This window comes from Gracilinanus agilis, chromosome 1 (genome assembly GCF_016433145.1).
Source record: "Gracilinanus agilis isolate LMUSP501 chromosome 1, AgileGrace, whole genome shotgun sequence".
Classification (NCBI taxonomy): domain Eukaryota; kingdom Metazoa; phylum Chordata; class Mammalia; order Didelphimorphia; family Didelphidae; genus Gracilinanus; species Gracilinanus agilis.
The window spans coordinates 781,161,523-781,181,500 of record NC_058130.1 but is presented as its reverse complement, the minus strand read 5'-3'; the positions used below and the strand labels follow the sequence as shown (position 1 = coordinate 781,181,500).

Genomic DNA, 19,978 nt, shown 5'->3' with positions numbered 1-19,978 from the left:
CAGACTCCCCCGAAGTTCGGAGCAGGCCGGGACTAGCGCCCCGGGAGCTCTGATGAGGCCTGAGGCGTTCCTTACCACAGGTCACTGGGAAGCAGCCCGGGGTGCCGGGCCCCATTCCTCCAGGAGAGCCGCTCCTGGCCTGGGCCGAGGCCCGTGAGAAGGTCTCCTCTGGGCTGGGCTCCCGAAGCTCTTCCTTGTGCCCTTTAGCAGAGGCAAGCGCCGGCCCAGGCCGCCTTTCCCTCGTGGCAGCCCCCTCCCGTGATCCGTTCGCGGGGGCAGCAGGCTCATCACTCTTTTTGCCAGAGGAATGATGAATCTTTTCCTCCGGTGTGACATGTAAGCCGGTAACGTTCTTGTGGAGTTATTTCAGAGGCTTAAATAAATTAGGTGTCTGCCCGGGGTGCCGGGCCCTCTGACCTGTGACCTCATTCATCAAAGTAGCCCTGGATGGGCTGCCCGGGATTCCAAGCCGGGGGGAGCCGCGTTTGGGCAGGGACATTGACAAAGCGCAGAAATTTCATTTTTCACCAGGCTGAAGCTGGTGACTTTTCTCAGCCGGCGAGATTAAACAGGTAAGCGAGCACAGCAGCGAGATAAATGGATCCTGCCGTCTAGGGAACAGGAGAGGGCAGAAAAATACCCCGCGGATGCGAGGAGGGCGGTGCAGAGCCTCCACCAGATGTGGACAGCGCAGGCTGGAGGGGGTCGTAGCAGCGAAAAACCTGGAGCGTCGGCCAAAGTGCCCGGCACATGGGAGATTTCTGAACTCCGGGGGGCACCTGGTTGTGCCCTGGCCCTGATTTATTTTTCATTACCAGCTGCAGTGACCTCAGCATCCTCCAGGCACGGATGGTTTCATCTTTGCCTTGGAGTATTCTGAGCCTGGCATACAGTAGGTGCTCAATAAGTGCCTATTGGAGATGGTTCCGTAGTGGAGATCCAGGCTTAGAGAGGGAGGTCCTGGGTTCAAATCTGCCCTCAGACATTTCCTAGTAGTGTGACCCTGGGCAAGTCACTTGACCCCCATTGCCTAGCCTTTTCCATTTTCTGCCTTGGAACCAATACACAGGATTAAGTCCAATATGAAAGTTAAAGGTTAAAAAAAAAAAGTGCATGTTGCAGATTGGACAGTCAGTCCTCTGTTTCCTCATTTGTAAAAGGAGGTCATTCTTATGTGACAGCCTCTCAGGGTTTTATGTTAGGACTGGAACAGAGATTATTGAACTCTTCTTGGGCATCTGAGTGGCCCAGAAGGTTGAGACCATCGCCCTTGGGGTCAGCCTTTTCCCTGCCCATGAGGCCCATCACTCATGAAGAGAAGCTCAGAGTTTCAGGGATTCTTGAACCCAGGAAGTGCTTCCTAGGCACAGAATCCCAGGATTCCAAAGCGAGACGAGCCCTCAGAGATCCCAACCCCCCTCACTTTTAGAGGAGAAAACTGAGGTTCAAAGAAAGAGAAGCAAAGTCCCCCAGGCTGGGAGCTGGGGCCTGTGGGCCCAGATTCAGGCCTCTGAACTCAGGGTCAGGTGGGCTCTTGCCTAGAAAAGGCCCCAATGTGAGAGCACCTAGTCCTGGCCCAGTGGGTCACATAGCAGAAGCTGCATTTTGCCATGTGGTTGTTAAGGAGCAAAGGGAAAAGCCACTCACTCATCTCTCTCTCTCCCTCTCTCTCTCCACCCCCCCTTCTCTCCTTCTCCCTCTCCTTCCTTCCTTCCTTCGCTCTCATTTCCCCACAGCCTGCCACCAGCTCCCATCCACTCCTTCTGGCTGGGTACGAGGATGGCTCCGTGATCCTGTGGAACGTCTCTGAAAGGAGAATGCTGAGCCGGCTCTCATGCCACAAGGAGCCAGTCATGAGCCTTGACTTTGACTCAAGAAAGGCCAAAGGGGTGTCGGGCTCCTCCGAGAAGGTGCTTTGCGTCTGGGGCCTGGATGAGCAGCAGAATCTGAAGGTCAGGAGCCCGGGGCCCCGTGTCATTTATCCCACTCTGCACTAACAGTCTGATAGGCAGAAAAAATATTTAGCCATGGAGAGGAGTTGTTGCAGACCCCCGGCTAATTAATCACAGGGTGCTTGGGATACAGCAGGGCTTGTCTGCAGTGTCTGGCGCAGAAGGAAGGGAGGGCTGCTATTTTTTCCCCCTAAACCATTCACATGGGTTGGGGTTTTTTCTCAGGCCACATCCCATCTGTCTAAGAAGAGGGCAGTAAATGGGCAACAGTTTGGTGCTTTTCAAAACCCTCAAGAGACACAATGAGGGAATTTGCGCAATAACAAACTGGTTTGTTGATGTAGGAAAACAAGCAGAATGGAATCAATTCACAGGCCCTGAGCAGTGGCCTAAGTCATCTGGAATAAATCCTGCAGGAATACGCAGGTCGGAGCCGAGTGAGGGAGAGGGCTTGGCCATTGGTCATACGGGAAACGGTTGGCTAATGGAAATACTTGGGTAACAGGGGTGCTGGCGAGTTCCATGTTCTTGCTGGAAAGAACCTTCGGGGTTTCTGCCTTTGTTGTGGAAAGTCTTTCTAAAGTGACAGCGTTAATAGGCTTTCCTAGGGAAAGGACCAGAAGCTTCCTGTGAGGGTTTTCTGGGACCGTCCGTGATTATTCTGAGGGTCCATCCAGTGGAGATGGAGCCAGAGAATGAGCTTGATGTGTGCAGACCCCAGGATGTCTTCTTGGGTCTGCGGTTGTTACTGTTCAGTCATTTCAGTCATGTCCGCCGACTCTTCATGACCCCATGTGGGGTTTTCTTGGCGCAGATACTGGAGGGTTTGCCATTTCCTTCTCCAGCTGACTTTACAGCTGAGGAGCTGAGGCAAACAAACTGGCAAAAAAACGTAACTTGCTCAAGGTTCCCCCAGCTAGGAAAGGTCTGAGGCCAGATCGGAACTCAGGAAGACAGGCACCCACCCCTGAGCTGTCCTTATTGAGCTCTTGGGTCTTACTTCTTGAATCCTGGAATTAGAGGCCTTTTTTGCATTATGTCTCTTTCTTCTAAAAACGAAAGGTCAAGAACACAGTCCAAATTGGTTGGAGTTCCAGCTGGCTAGTGGAGGCTTACCTACAGGGACGATGGACCTTTTTTCCAATTTGTGGCTCATGTTTCCCCACCATGGTAAACCCATGTTGGAAGAATAAGTGACCTCCAGATCCCACACTTGATTTAGCACCAGAGAACCTGGATAGGAATCCTGGCTCTTTGCCTTGAGCTTGGGCAGATCAGGCCACTTCTCTTAGATGCTGATGCCCCCTCTGCATGGAAGGGGTTAGATTTAATGCCCTCCAAGGCCCCTTGGCATTCTAAGTCTGGGTCTGTGGACACCTAAAGGGTGCACCACCCCTGGGGCAGAATGATTCCCAGTGTGAGATTGTTGCCTTTGGGAAGTGTGTCTGAAAATCCGGGGTGGGGGGAGAAGTACTCACTCGGGTCAAGAAATTTCAAAGTTAGCCTGGCACTCAGAGATGTCCCATAATTGAAAAGAAGCTCTCCTGGAGAATGGTCATCCTGCTTTTGTTCTAGACACCTCTGCTGAGAGGGAAACCACTAGACCCCTGGAGTAGCCAGGGATTCCACAAGGAATTCCACTCAACAGGGAATTGTTCTGGTAGAAGAGCCTTCTCTCCCCTCTTCTAGGACCCCATTACCAGCACGGCTGTGTCCCCAATTCACTTATGACATCATGCCTCGTGGACACTGGTAGAAGAAAAATAAAGCCAAACCCTTATTTTGCTTCATTCCCCTTATATTTAGGGGTATATCTTTGCCTTAGTGCCCCTCTTCTTCTGACCCTTGTTCCTGGGCTGGTGCTCCTGGGTCCCCTTCCCTTCCATACCTCAGGGGGCCTCCAGCCCCCCCCCAGATGTCTCTTCCCTCAGGAATGGAACTACAAAGGACCACAGGTGGACCTTTGGGTGCCTGAAGAATAGAAGCACGATGCTCTGACATTTTCAAGAAAGATACAGACTGTCTTCTGAAGCCAAGGCTGCACTGGGTTTTCCTCCTAGGATCTGAGGTGGAGGAGCCCTGGGTGAATCTTATCAAGAGCCCCCATGATTCCTCCTTTTCCCCTCCATCCATCATGTCCACAGCAGCTCTTTCCCCTCCCTGGGTTGGGAGAGGCAGGGCCATGGGCTGAAAGAGATCCTCAGGCCATGAGAAAGGAGAGAAGAGCTACCAGAGCTTGGGTCTGGAGAACTCACAAGGTGGCTGAGATCCAGGGGCCCAGCTGCCAAGCTAGGTCAGGAGAGCTCAGGAGGTGGCCGATTCTGGGCCCAGCCACTAGATCAAGAGAGCTCACAAGGTGGCCAAGATCCTAGGCCCAGCTGCCAAACTAGGTCAGGAGAGCTCACAAGGAGGCATTTCTCGGGCTCAGCCGCCAAGCTAGGTCAAGAGAGCTCAGAAGTTAGCAGATCCCAGGCCCAGTAGCCAAGCTAGGTCAGGAGAGCTCACCAGGTGGCTGATCCAGGCCCAGCCACTGAGCTTACATTCTGTTCTGATTTCAAGGTCTCTGAGTGCTTTTGTTATAACTTGGGCCTCCATGGCCCTTAAGGTGAGGCTCTCCTTCCCCATGTTCCACATCCAGGAAGGGTTAACCAGCTGGTAAGTGGACAAGACTGTCTTCCAAGCCTGTGGACCTCTGGGGCAGAGGTTTGCCACAGCCCTTGGTGAGTGGTGAGTGGTGAGGGGAGGCCAGACTCAGACTGGTAAAGAAGAAAGGAAAGATTGAGCAGAAGCCCGGAAGAGAGAAGGACAAGCTCGGCAGAGGGAAAGGAAGAGGCATTTATTAAGCACCTTCCCATGTCGAGCCCTCACGTGATCCGGCTGTGGCCTGCCAGGCTAGAACTGGGGATCTGAGGGGGTTGTGGAGCCAGAAGGGGCCTAAGAGACCCCAAAATCCAGAGCTTCATCTTACAGGGGAGGGAACATGCTGGGCTGATGGGGAGAGGAGCTGAGCCCCTTGGCCAACCCTCTGGCTAGTTTGTTCTCTACAGAGGTTAAGAGTTCTCCTCTTCCCAAGGCTCGTCCACTTCCCATGCTCCCAGCCAATGTGGAAATTCCCTGGCAGGACTGTGCCGTTGCCCTGCAGACTGGCAGGGATGGAGATGATCATGATGACGATGCCGACAGTAATGTTTCTGGAGCACCGAGGACAGCAGAGCTTTCTTTAAAAATACCCAGTGCAAGTGTTGAATCAAGCTGCACCCATTTTAAGGATGAGGATATCAAGACCAGAAAAGAATTGGGACTTGTTCAGCCTCACATGGCCTTTAGCAGTCAGTACTGAAGTTTGAACCTGGGGCTCTTTCTGCTCCATCACAGTACTTTCCCCATCCTTCCTCCAAGCCAGATTCATTTCACTGTCCCCTGCAGATGCCCTGGGAAGTTCCCCCCTCCTGGCCTTTGCTCATGCTGGGACTCCTACCTGGAAGATCTTTGCTGGCCTTGGAAGCCTAGTACAAGTCTCTCCTTGGGAAGACTTCTTCCACATTCTCACTGGTTCTGTCATCGTCCTTCCTGGGCTCTGGCTTCCATCAGTCTCCTAACCCGCCAGGGTGGTGGCCTCTCCCCTGTTCTCTTCTTTCTTGACCCTTTCTAGAGCCAGCTAGGCCGGCTGCCCCTCCCTCTTGGACACTCTCCCCTCCCTTGGTTTTCATGACCTCTATTTCTCTTAGGGTGTAGAACTCCAGATGAGATTTCAGGGTGACTAGAGTTCAAGTCCTTCATCCCACATGGGCTGGCTCTGTAGCCCTGGCCAAGTCACCTCACCTCTGTCTGCCTCAGTCTCCTCATCTGTAAAATGGAGATAAAAAGAGCCCCTGTCTCACAGGGATGTGGTGAGACTCCAGCGCTTTAGTGTTGGTTTTTGTTATGTTCGATCTCTTCAGCTAGATGGCCATTCCTGGCTGCCCCGGCACCCCCTGACCCTTCCCCGAGAGCCTCCAAGGGCCCTTCTTGGCCACTGCCCACTTATCAGCCCCAATCTGGCCTCATTCCTTCCCTGCTCCTTTGGCAGCCTCCCTCCCTAGACTGACCCATTCCAGCCTTCCCATCCACACCCCCTAATTCTGCCTCCAGGCCTCTGCCAGGGCCCCTCATCCCAGGCATACAAAACCACCAATCCAAGTTGGACCCCAATGGCCTCTGGTTCAGTTCACATAGCAGAGGAGTCTTCGTCCAGGCTTCAAGGCCCAGCTCCCATACACCTCCTCCAGGAAGCCTTTGCTGATCCCCTTAACAGTTCATGCTTTTTCAAACCTCCTTCGATGACTGAATCTATGTCCAAGTCTAGAGGGGAGGCAGACTGGCTTTAGAGGCCCGGGTTCAAGGCTCACCTTTGACACAACCTTGCTCACCTTTGACACAACCTTGCTGGGTGGCCCTGGACCAGCTCAACCTCCAAGTCCCCAGTGGTCCCCTCAGATCAGTGCCACCTCCCCCGCCAAGAGCTTCCCGCATGGAGGAACTTCCAGAACCTGCTTTGGATTGTTCCATTCTCCTGCGAGTCTGCCTGGAAGCTCCTGCTTCTCTCCACACTTCTCCTCCCCGAGCCTGATGCAGGGCCAGAGTATCCAATACAGAGTTAATGAACGGGAAGACCTGAGGGAATCCTTGAAGCCTCCCTGCCAAAGGAGTCTATGGCCCCCCCTGGGACAGACACACCCCTGAGAAAGCTCCCTGCAGTGCCCCCCCACGGCTGCGCCCAGCTCTAACCATCCCCCCCAGGCTCCAAGGGCTGCCTCCTCCAAGACTCCTGATCTCCCTCCCCTGGCAGTCCCTCCTTCCTTTGTACCTGGCAGAGGCTCCCAGGGAGAACCGGACTCTTTGTGCCCTGCATGCAGTAGAAGTCCAGTCCTTGTTTACCAGGTGCCTTTGTCCTGAACAGAGAAGACAACAGCAGAGTCCTGCCTGCTGCAGCCCAGGCCAGCGCCACCCTAGAGCTCTCCAAGCTCCACTATTGCCTGAGACACTCCTAGATGGGCCACCTAAGGCCCTGCTCTCTGACTTGGCTTCCTCCTCTCTAAAAATCGCCTCCCCTTCCTCCCAGGGCTATCGTGCAGATAAAACGAGCTCAGATTGAAGAGTGCGGCACATCATAGGCACTTGTAAAAAAGGGGATTTATTATTGTAGCACTTGTGCTGAGAACATACTGAGCACCACAGAAAGAATGGCTGTCATTAGTATTAAAGCACTTGGCATGGTGCTGGCACATAGTAGGTACTATACAAATGTTAGCTGTTGTGATGGCATTGGTGGTGATGATGATGATGGCGGTGATGATGATGATGATGATGATGATGATGATGGCGATGATGATGATGATGATGATGATGATGATGATGATGATGGTGGTGATGATGGTGATGATGATGGTGGTGATGATGGTGATGATGATGATAATGATGGTGATAAGGTGATGATGATGATGATGATGGTGATGGTGATGATTATGATGATGGCGATGGTGATGGTGGTGATGGTGATGATGGTGGTGATGATGATGGTGATGATGATGATAATGATGGTGATAAGGTGATGATGATGATGATGATGGTGATGGTGATGATTATGATGATGGTGATGGTGATGGTGGTGATGGTGATGATGGCGATGGTGGTGATGATGATGGTGATGATGATGATAATGATGGTGATAAGGTGATGATGATGGTGATGATGGCGATGGTGGTGATGATGATGATGATGATGGTGATGTTGGTGATGATGATGGCAATAGTGATGGCAGTGATGATAGTGATGGTGCTAGTGATGGCGATGGTGATATCATAGAAAGAGCCCTTAGTTGGAAGCCCAAGAAGCTGAGTTTGGATCCCAGCCTGGCCCTTTCCTGCTCGGTGCAGTCACTGTGCTGCCTGTCCCTCTCTCCCTGTTGGCCTTCTCATCTCAGAGTTCAGACTCCCTGACTTCTGAGAAGCTTCCAGACCTCGGCTCTGTGACTCCAGAGCTGCAGCATCCTGAGGGCGAAGGCTGTTCTTAGAAGGGAGCATCTCCCTCCCCAAGCTGCCCCCCCACCCCTGCTGGTCTTCTTCACCCCCCCAACCACAACATCAGGACAGAACTTGCTCCGGTTTTCTTGCGCACCAGCTTGACGTGGGGGCCTGCAGCTGCTTGAAGTTAAACTTTAAATTTATAGCGCGCACTCTCGTGCAGAGCTAAAGTTTTAATGTATTGATGAATTTAAAAGTTAAAACAGAAGGGCAAAAGCAGTCTGCCGTAGGGAGGTTGTCAGAGAAATGTGTGTGGACGGGCCTGGCAAGGGGCCTTCCATCATCGGGTAACATTAAAGGGGAAAGATGGCTTTCAAGACCCCATCCCCTGGGCTTGGGGCCGGCCCTGCCAGGCGGGGTTTGCCAGGCGGGGCCCAAACAAGAACAATAAGGAAAGTCGATCCGGACCTCTTAACTCACTGTCAGGTTCGAAGCCCACCTCTGAGCTTCTCAGCACTTGAGGGCCAGGCTTTGGGGAGAGGCGCTCGTGGGTGTGCTTTTCCCTGGTGGGTTTCTGGAAGGAGGCCGCCCACCAAGCTAGGCCCATCTGTATTTTGGGTAAGCCGGGCAGGTGGACCTCAGATTCCAAAGGAGACGAGGCCCAGCCACATCCCCTGGGAGAAAGCGCACGCCTTGGTGAGATGGAAGTGTTTACAGCAGTGAAGGGCCATCTTTCCAAACACTGTTCTTCTCCAGCCGATTCATCGCGGCGGAGAAACAGGGAAGCACAGATCTATAGCATACGCCCTCGGGGGCTTGGGGGCACCAAATAAGTACATTAATTTTAAAAGTATCGTCACTGTTGTTGTATCGACTCCTCTGAGCCAACAGGGATTCGTATTTTTCCAATTGTTTAGATTTCCTGATTTCTGAAAACAGCGGCTTGTTGCATTTGCATCCTTATTCCCCGTGTATCTTGGTAGGACAGATGCTCAACCATTTAATTCTTTTATTCAAGGGTTTCATTTATTCGGTGTTTATTTTAAGTATGATTTCTCATTCTCTTCCGCCTGGGCTTTATGGCTATCATATGGAAATGCTGATGATTTGAGCACATTTCTTTTACAGCCTGAAAGTTTGCTAAAGTTCCTCAGTGTTCTCTGAGGTTCTTTAACTACATCAACTTATCAGCACAAAGGGGTCATCTTTCCTCGGCTTGTGCTGGGCCCTCGGTTTCTCTTTCGCGTCTGATTGCTGCAGCAAGCCTTTCTAGTCCTTTGTCAAACAGAAGCGGCGACAGCAGGCTGCTTCGTTTCACCCCTGATTTTATCGGAAAGGATTCTGTTTGTTGTTTGGTCACGGCCGTCTCTTCGTGACCCCGTGCCCAGCTTTGCTTACACGGGAGGAAACTGAGGTAAACAGGCTAAAATGACTTGACTGGCATCACCCAGCTAGTAAGTGTCTGAGGCTAGATTCGAATGAGTCTTTCTGATTCTAAACCTGGCACGCTCTCCGCTGGGCCATCTAGCCGCCCAGAAAGGATGCCACGTTATCCCTGTCATAAAGAATGCCACCTGGATGGCAATATAGAAGCAGTGCCATTTAAACCAACGACCAGTGACGTTATACCAAGACTGCTCCAAATAGATACATGAGCTGGATATTAAAACAGCACATAAGCAACAGATCAGAGAGAGCTGAGAGAAAAATACCTGTTATACCTAGGGATGGGAGACAAGAGAGGATCACAAAAAACCAAATTGGATTGTTTTCATTTAATAGTAATGAATCCTTTAAAGAGTTTTGCACATGTAAATCCAATAAAACTAACATTAAAAGAGAAACAGTTAGGGAGCAGCTAAGTGGTTCAGTACAGTGAGAGCCACACCTATGGATCCTGGGTTCAAATCTGGCCTCAGACACGTCCTAGCTGTGTGACCCTGGGAAAGTCACTTAACCCTCATTGCCTAGCCCTTACCACTCTTCTGCCTTGGAACCAATACACGGTATTGACTCCAAGATGGAAGGTAAGAGAGAGAGACAGAGAAACAATTAATTGGAAGAAATCTTTACCATAAGTTTCTCTCACAAAGGTCTCATTTCTAAGACATATGAGGAACTGATTCCAATTTATAAGAACAAATGGGGCTGTGGGAGAGCAGGCGCACTGATGAACTGTTGTTGGAAGTACTCCATGGTACAGACTTTCTAGAAAGCAAATTGGAATTATACACAAAAAGTCACTAATAGAGCAGGCCTTTTGGCCCAGCGATACTGTCACTAGACCTCCCTCTCTAAAAGAGGTCAAAGAAAAAACCAAAAAAATACATATTTACAGTAGTTTAAACAAAGAGGACACCCATCATTTGAGGAAAGGCTGAACAGATTGGAGCCTGTGTATTTATTATTTATTGTTTGTTTGTTTGTTTGTTCAGGTTTTCAAATTTTTATTTATTTATTATTTATTAAAAGATTTTTATTCATATTTATTCTCTGTGAGAGAAAAAATGAGGAATAGACTATTCAGAGAGACATGGAAAACTTGCCTTAGTTGATCCAGAATGAAGCGGGCTGACCCAGAAAAACAATTGGTACTATAGCACCGGTTTATACAGGAATAGCAGCTCTAAAAGCCGCAGTGGCCGTCCGAGCTTCCAGAGGGCCAACGATGAAACCACCTGCCCACGTCCTGACCCAACAGGAATGGATTCAGCCTCCAGAATCAGACGTGGCCTAACACGGCCAGTGAGAGAGTTTTTTCTGCCACACTATGCATATTTATGACAGGGAATCTGTTTTTCTTTTTTCCCTTATGGAGAGGGAGAGACAGAAAATAGATTTCTGTTCATTATTCATCATCGAAGACACACCCAACCGGAGAATGAGGTAAGCCACTGGTCTTGGAGCCGAGAGAGAGGAATAACAGATAAACATCAGAAAATTTGTATGAACCGAGGAAGAACCAAACCAGTGGAACCAAAAGGACCGTAGACAGAGTGACCACGAGAGAGTAAACGAGGAGTTGCTCGAAGAAAATGGCATTCTGGGCCGCCGCCGACGAAATGAAACGTTCCCTCCTCAGGAGAATGTTGGCAGTCACTGCAGTGGGTGTTTTTTGCTTAACTCCTGTTGTAAGGGAGTGTTCTTTTTTTTTTTTTTTTTTTAAACCTTACCTTCCATACTAAGTTACTAAGTACTGCTCCAAGGCAGAAGAGCAGTGAAGGCTAGGCAAACCAGGGTTAAGTGACTTGCCCGGGGTCACACTGCTAGGAAGTGTCTGAGGCCACATTTGAACCCAGGACCTCCCATCTGTAGGCCTGGCGCTCTATCCACTGGGCTACCTGGCTGCTCCCTAGGGAGTGTTCATTTTTAAGAGGGAGAAGAGAGTCTGTCTTTATAAATAACTAGGATGTAAAAAGACATTTGATCTGAGCCAAAAGGCCGAGAAGCAACGGGGATGTAAAAAGAAAAGGAATCAAAACTTTTTTTAAAAAAAGATGAATAACAGATGGACAGCCCACCCGTGGCACCAGTATCCATGAAGTATTAAAAGAATCAAAGCATGTTTCATGGCTCTGCTGTAAGAAAGATTTGGCCAAGAGTAACCACCGACTGAGGAGGTGTGAGGGGCTCCAGGCCACTCTGATGGGAAGACGAAGAGATCGTGAACGTCATCATCTTACTCCACCCTCCCCCCGGCACTGCAGGGCTCTTTGGGGACCCCCAGAATACACACGGGGAGCCGCTCTGAGCCCCTCGCAGAGCCTCTGCTGTTGACCGCCCATCCCTGGACGTCTTCCTAAGATGGCACAAGAAGAAGTGGGTCCATCCCCTACAAGGAGGAGAAACAGCAAAAGACACAGATGATTTTTTTCTTTTTCTCCAAGTGCACTCATAAATCCAAACCAGATGGGTCGTTCTCATTACTGTACATTCCGAGTACCTGAGGTAATGCTGGGGCTTGAAAGCCACTCGGTGACCCCTTCCCCTCCGTTCTAGGTCGGCCTCCCCGGACAGGGCCTCTGAGGTGATAATAGCCCCCCTCTGCTCTCACCTCGGAGGCCCCGTCGGGTTCCCAAGTGAAGGCCCCGCCATGCTGAAAGCTGCCTTCTCTTTGCTCGGATGTGGGCGAAGTGAAGCGTCACCACGTCCTGAGCCGCTGCCGTGCTTGGACGGAGAGCCCTTCGTCAGCTGCTTTTCAGCATCGGTTTGCTTTCGAAGGAAAAGAAAGCTGAGATGGAGGAACCGTTTAGGTTGAGTACAGGTGGCAGCCAGACCCGTTCCCTTCCCTTCACGAGCCTCAGAGAATGTTCAGATCTACATTCATCTGGACTCTGAGGTTCTCAGACATTCGTGAGACGCCCCCCCCCTTCCCAGGCCCCATTAGCCCTCTAGCGGGAATTGGGCTTGTCCAAACCCGGCCATTGGCTCTGAGTGACCCAAGGCAGGTGCCGTGGACCCTGGGAACACGTTGTTCCTTATAACAGCAGCCAAGGTGGCTAGTTTAAAAGTGAATACATAAGTCATTCGGGCTTCACCACGATAGAAAGAGGACTCATTGTACAAAGGTGGGTGCCCGGCACCTCAGGAGCCCGAGTACCAACCCAGAAGCTTTCAGCCACCGCTTTATATGGGATGGGGAGGCCATGACACATGAAGAAATCTCTGATAGAATCACAAAATTGAGAGGGACCTTTGAGTCTAAACCATTCCCAAGAGAGAATTCCCCTCCCCATCCTGGCAGACGGGGGTCCTAGAGCAAGTCCCCCACCAGCCAGCTTCTTCCAACCCTTGAGGACGGCTCTCCCATCTCCGCTTCCGCCTCTTCTTGGGAGTAAACATCCCAGGCCTCTTAGCCCTCCCTCCTCTGGCCAGGGCTACTGCTCTGGTCGCCTTCTCCGAGCCTAGCTCAGAGGTCCTGGCCAGAACTGAAGCCAGCCCCCCTGGCGTGGTCCAGCCAGTGCAGAGGAGTGCAGGATCGCCAGCTCCCTTGGCTTGGCCGCTGGGCCTCCCATAATACACCCCGAGACCTGATGGCTCTCTTGGCTACACCATCCCAGGGTGGACCGTGCCCCAGAGCCCAGGCTCTCCGAGCCAGCCGGCTGCCCTGCGTGCTTCCCTTCTCGGGCCTTGGGACGTTGACTTGTTTTAGCCCGAGTGTAATGTTTACATTTATCCCTGCCAATGCCGGCTTCATCGACGTGCCTCGGCCTCCTGCCCCTTCAGGCTGCTTTTGGATCCCGGCCGAGCCACACAGCGTGTGCTCCCTCCCGGTGCTCTTATCTGCCCCGGGCAGATTCCCAGGCTGCGTCCTCAAAGGTCCTTAAACATTAAGATGTTTCTGTGGTGTGGCAGGAGCTAGAGACAGACCAGTGTCTCACACCCTGTACCAGGATAAGGCCAAAGGGGGCACAGGATGGAGGCACAAAGAGCGATAGCAAAAGCAAATTAGGGAGCACGCAATAGTTTGCTTGTCAGATCAATGAATATGCGAAGAACCTATGACCAAACAAGAGATAGAGAGCATTATAAAGTATAAAATAGATCGTTTTGATTAGATTATATTAAAAGGTTTGGGCACAAACAAAACCAATGCAGCCGAGATTAGAAGAAAACCAGAGGGGGAAGCTTGGTGGCTCATTGGATTGAGAACAAGGCCTTGAGATGAAAGTCTTGGGTTCAAAGCTAGCTTTAGCCACTTCCTAGTTGTGTGGTGCTGGGCAAGCCACTTATCTCCCATTGCCTAGACCATACCACTCTGATGCTTTGGAACCAAGGTAAAGGCAAAAAGAAGAAGGAAGGAAGGAAGGAAGGAAGGAAGGAAGGAAGGAAAAGAAAGAAAGCAGAAAACTGAAGGAGATGGGGATTTTACAGTAAGTGTCTCTGATAAAGGCAATTATTTCTCAAATACATATCAAAAGATAGGAACCAGTAGTTTTCAGAAGAAATCAAAGCTAGCTATAGGAAATATATATGAAAAATGCTCTAAATCACTTTTGATTTATAAATTAAAACAAGTCTGAAGACCATCTCACACCTCTTAGTTTAGCTATTATCGCATAAGGAAAATGACAAATATCAGAGGGGATATGGAAAAATAGGAAATTAATACATTGCTGGTGGAATTATGAACTAATCCATTCTGATCTCTCCATTCTGGAGTGCACTTTGGCACTGGGCCCAAAGGGCTATAAAAATACATATACTCTGGGGGCATCTGGGTAGCTCAGTGGATTGAGAGCCAGGCCTACAGATGGGAGGTCCTAGGTTCAAATTTGGCCTCAGACACTTCCCAGCTGTGTGACCCTGAGCAAGTCACTTGACCCCCATGGCCTACCCTTACCACTCTTCTGCCTTGAAGCCAATGCACAGTATTGACTCCAAGACGGAAGGTAAGGGTCTAAAAAAATTTTTTTTAAATACATATATTATTTGACCCAGCAGTACCACTACTAGGTCTATACCCCAAAGAAATTTTTTTAAAAAGGAAAAGGAACTATTTGTACAAAAATATTTATGGCAGCTCTTTCTGGGGTAACAAAGAATTGGAAATTGAGACGCTAGCCATCAGTTAGGGAATGGCTAAACAAGTTGTGGTATGTGGGGATGATAGAATACTATTGTGCTATAGAAAATTATGAACTGGTGGTTTCAGAAAACCTTGGGAAGATTTGTATGAACTGATGCAGAGTGAATCGAGTGGAACCAGGATATTGTATACAGTACAGCAATATTATATGATGATCTACTCTGAATGACTTAGCTATTCTCAACAATGCAAATATCCAAGATATTCCCAAAGAACTTATAATGAAAAATACTGTGCTCTGCCAGAGAAAGAACTGATGGAATCTAAATGCTGATCAAAAGCATAATTTTTTACTTTCTTTTTCTTTTCTTTTTTTTTTGTCTGTTTTCTTTTGCAACATAGCTAATATAGAAATGTTTTGCATGACTGCTCATGTATAATTTATATCAGATTACTTGCCTTCTCAGGAAGGGTGGGTAAGAAGGAAGGGAGAAAAGGAATTAGAACTCAATTTTTTAGATGAATGTTAAAAATAGTTTGTTTTTTAAAATCATATTTCTTTCTCCCCTCAAAGACCAAAAAAAAATGCTTTAGACACTTTCCAAGGAATTAATTAATCAACAAGCACTTATTAAGCACTTACAACCCACAAGGTGAACAGCTACAATGCACAAAGAACCAGGCATGGAGCCATGAAGTCCTGAGTTCAAATCCAACCTCTGTGACCTTGGGCAAGTCATTTAACTCATTAGCTTCAGGTTCCTCATCTATAAAATGAACTGGAGAAGGAAATGATAAACCACTGCAGTATCTTTGCCAAGAAAACTCCAAAAGAGGGCACAAAGAGCTGGACATGACTGAACAACAAAACACACTATAGTAAGCAGCACTGAGGATACCCGTAAAAAGCAAAACTCTCCAGTTCATGCCTGGGACAGTGCGCTATGAATGTGGGAAGAGCAAGGAGCAGTGATGGATGCCTCGTGCCTGCCCCTTTTGGGTTCCCTTCATCCTCCCCTGTGTGTTTTGGAGGTACCTAGATTTGTGCATGGCATCTTATCCTCCAGTTGGGCTGCCCTTGAGAGTCATCTTGGAGTGAACTTGAAGGGGGGTGGGTTGCCTTTTCTCCTTTCACCAGCGACAGGTACAGAGGAAGCACATGGCATAAGCTCATTGCCTGATCTCAAGCCTGGGAACCTGGATGACTGGGAGGGTGGTGGTGCTCTTGGCAGTAACTGGGAGGTTGGAAAGAGAGGGGAGGGATCTTGTTTTAAGGGACCTCAGATATTATATTAAGAGTTCCTCATTTTAAGAGGAAGAAGCAGGCGCAGAGGCAGAATGATTCCCAACATTCCAGAAAAATCTAAGAGGACCAAGAAAAAGCACTTTGAAGAGATCCCAGAGCCCCTTGGGTACATTTCACCCAGTCCATAGTGTGCTTTAAAGTTATTTAGAAGGGCACTCACACTGACTTCTGTTTCATTACCTCCACCAGGGCATGATGACAGCCCTAGGTTTTCATTGGTTCTGGAAGTGTAGTACCAGCTTGTGGTGAGTCCTACCAAGCTGAGAAGCCTTTGAACATGGGCTCTACAAAAGACTGTGGGGTTGTAGTGTGAGGGACCCAGATAATGGAGGAGAGGCTCATCGCTCGAAGGTCAGCCACAGCAACTCAAGAAGCCATCATCAAAATGGCAAATAAGATGATCACCAAAAAAACCTGGAAAGACTTCTATGAGCTGATGCAAAGTGAAGTGAGCAGAACCAGGAGAATGTTGTACCTGGTAATAGCAATAATATGTGATGAGCATCTGTGAATGACTTAACTCCTATCAACAAGGCAAAGATCCAGGATAACTCCAAGGGACTCATGAGGGAAAAGGCTATCCCCTGCCATAGAAGGAACAGACGGAGTCTGAATGCAGGTTGAAACATATCGTTCTCCACTTTATTGCTTCCATGAATTTCCCTTTAAGCAATATGTGACTTATTTCACAACATGACAGATAGGGAAATATGTATTATATGATAATATGTGTACAACCTATATTATATTACCTGCCTTCCTGAGGAAGGGAGAGAGGTGGGAGAAAGGGAGGGAACATTGATGGCAAATGTCAGAAAATGAATATTAAAAATTGTATCGACATGTAATCTAGGAAAAAAATTAAAATGAAAAGAAGTCATCATCAACTAAGGCATGGAGGGATTGGAATCTCCCCCAGTGGAGGGAGCTCCAGGCTGAATAAAACCAGGACTGAAGTTTGGGGAGTTTTTAAGGCTGGAGGACCCATCATTCCGCCTCTCCCAGATAACTTGTAGAGGCAAGACATACAAAGTTATTTACTCGGTGCCCTGCTATTACTATGCTTGTAGTAAGGGCAGCTAGGTGGCCTAGTGGATAGAGCAGCTTCCTGTGTTCCAATCCAGCCTCAGATATTATCTAACGACCCTGGACAAATCCCAACCTGGTTTGCCTTAGTTTACAGATTTTATAGGTTTCCTCATCTGTAAAATGAGCTGGAAAAGGAAATGGCCAACCACTCCAGTGTCTTTGCTCCCCTCAAAAAAACCAAATAGAATCACTAAGAGCCGAACATAACCGAACAACAGGTAAAAGCCATGACGGTGACGACAAAGGTGACAAAAGATTCCTCCCCCTGCTGAGTCAGTAGAGACAACCAGAACAGCCAACAGGACCGACCAGAGCCCTGAGCGCGGGTGGGCTCGGCTGTGGCTCACACAAGAGATGATAGGACTTTCTGTAAAGTCGGAGGAGGTCTAAGTTTCAGCGAACATAAATTAAGTGTCTGCTCCAACCACTTCCCCGGTCTGAAGCCACGAGCCACCATGAGTTTCAGCGCTTTGTCTAATAATAGGGCCGCTTCCTCTTGGCCTCCCTCTCCACCCAGGGCTCCATATTCCCCAAGCACTTTGCAGGTGCTAATTTGTTAATTCGCCCCAGATCCCTGTGAAGTAGGTGGGCATTGTTAGCCCTCCTTTTGTAGATTAAAAACTGAGTGGAGACACTTCATGCCAGACTTGCAGCTTGTCAGTGACAAAGCTGGGATTAGCTCCCTCAGTCCCTCCTTCACGGCCTCACGCTCAGGCAGGGAGGCCACACCGCTCCTGCTGGGCAGACAAGGAGGCTTCATTAAGGCTGCCTCCTCCGAACAGGGCAGAAAGGTATCTGGGACTGAAGCCCTTGGGTTGGGCCCAACAGGATTTGGAGGAACAGGGGAAACCAGCATTTATATGGTGCCTTCTCCGTGCCAGGCCCTGGACAAGCCCTTACGGATGCCCCACGTGGGCCTCACACGACCCTGAGAGAGAGGTGCCATCGGGGCAGTCCATAATAGAGGGAGGCCATGCCTTCAGGCTGGCATGTTAGCCTTCCTCAGGCCACTCTTAGCCTTTAAAGTTTAGGTAGGGGGCAGCTGGTGGACTCCGTGGATAGGGTGCGAGGCATGGAGATGGAGGTTTGGGGTTCAAATGTGGCCTCAGACATTTCCTCGCCAGGTGGCCCTGGGTAAGCCACTTACTTCAGTTGCTTAGCCCTTCCAGCCTTCCTGTCTTGGGAGAGCACAATGGGGGAAAGTGGGATACTGTGGTTATCTACAGAGTGGAGCCCAAGCAAAGGCAGGAGGCCCAGGGATGCCTCCAAGGGACAATGGGTAGACCGAGCTGTCTGGCACGGTATGGAGAGGAATGATGCAAAAGTAGGAGGGAGACAGAGACAGAGTGAGAGAGTCTGTGTCTGTGTCTGTGTCCGAGTCTGTGACCTGGGCTGAGCCAAAGGGTCAGTGAGGGAGTTAGAGCTCTCCTCGGTCCCTAAACGCCGTCTCTGCTCCCCATGCCTGGACCCCAACCTCCCCAGCTGAAGTCTACCTCTTACAGGAAGCCTTCACCAGCCCCTCTTCAGTCTCCTGCCTTCCCTTCCCTCCTTTCTTTCCTTCCTATTTACTGTGCCCAGGGCCAGGCACATAGTAGGCACTTAATGAATGTTGATGGATTGATTTGAATTGAATCCTAGCCTACTTTGTATGGACTTATGTCTAGGTTGTCTCCTGCTTTAGCTCCTTGAGGGCTGGACTGTCTTTTGTCACTTTTTGCATCCCCAGCACCCATGTGCCGCCTTAGTGGGCCCTTAATAGTGACTAATTGATTCCTCAGAAAGCACAGGTTATTTTTTGAGCAGATGAATGAAAAGGATAGTTTGTTGTGGTTCGGTCGTTCACTCATGTCCGGCTCTTTGTGACCCCGTGGACCATGAGGTTTTCTTGGTGAAGACACTAGAGTGAGCCATTTCTGTCTCCAGTGGATCGGGCAGACAGGTTAAGTGATTTCCCCGGTAAGTTTCTGGGTCTGGATTAGAACTCAGATCTTCCCGACTCCAGGCTCTATCCACTGCTCTGCCCAGCTGCCTCTAAAATAAGTAAATAAATAAATTAGTGTAAAAAATATTCTTCTGCCAACATGTAAAGTTTGGATTGTAGGGGAAGAGTAGACAGAGGTGGGAAGACTTGTTGGGAGACTTTTGGAACAGCCCTAGTGGGTGTAAATGGAGGCCTCTCCTAGGGTGGTGCTAATGGGAACAGAGAAAAGGAGGAAGGATTCAAGGGGTGTCACACAAAGGATGGAGAGGTCTAGGACGTGCAGGCTGAGGCAGAACTCGGATTAATGGTGGTTCCTCCTGCTGAAAGAGGGTGTCCCGGAGGAGGGCGAGCTTTATGGAGAAGATAAAAGGTAGTGAGTGCGTCAGACTCCTTCCTCCTCCTCTTCTTCCTTCTCCCCTCTCCCTTGCTGACCTGTTAAATGGGTTTTTTCTTCCTCACTAGTCTATTTTAAGCGACTCAAAATGTGTCCTTTCATCTATTAATTTTGTAGGTTTGCAGAACTCAGGAGCTCACCAACCCCGGCATAGCAGACGTGGCCATCCGGCCAGATGGGAAGATCCTGGCGACGGCCGGCTGGGATCATCGAATTAGACTCTTTGGCTGGAAGCAGCTGAAGCCCCTAGCAGTCCTGGACTACCACAGCGCAGCTGTTCACTGCGTGGCCTTCTCTGATCCTGGGCAGCCGAGGGAGCAGCTGCTGGCCGGTGGCTCCAAGGACCAGCGCATCAGTGTCTGGTCAGTGTATAACCAGAGCTGAGAGGAGCGAGCTCCTCCCCGGCTCGTCCTTCAGCAGCGGCTCAACAAGGACCTCCAGGGGCAGCGATGAACAGGGGGCTGTAGGGCTGGACACACCTTTTCTCTTCATAAAATACTTAAGGCCAGGTGAGGCCCCACAGCCTGAAGAAGAAAGTTCTCTTTCCAACTGAGCCTCATTTTCAGGGTACATAAGAAATTGAATGGAATCTAAGAATCCAAGAATTAGAGTCATTCCCCATTAGATAAAAGGTCAGAGGATGGGAATCGGCTTTTTCCTAAGCCAGAAACTTCACCCTCAGTAGCTCTAGGAAAGAAACGCTCCAGGTAACCACTAATTAAATC

The 19,978-nt window shown here is 49.6% G+C and overlaps 1 protein-coding gene across 1 annotated transcript in view; it reads left to right on the top strand.

Moving 5' to 3' along the window:
* The window catches only part of GNB1L (G protein subunit beta 1 like), a 54,647-nt gene extending 35,010 nt beyond the window's left edge, over nucleotides 1–19,637 (top strand). The window contains exons 5-6 of the mRNA XM_044658907.1: nucleotides 1,737–1,952; nucleotides 19,371–19,637. Of these exons, the coding sequence (XP_044514842.1) occupies nucleotides 1,737–1,952; nucleotides 19,371–19,637 (483 nt within the window). The remainder of the gene's footprint in view (nucleotides 1–1,736; nucleotides 1,953–19,370) is intronic.
* The last annotated feature ends 341 nt before the right edge of the window (nucleotides 19,638–19,978 follow it).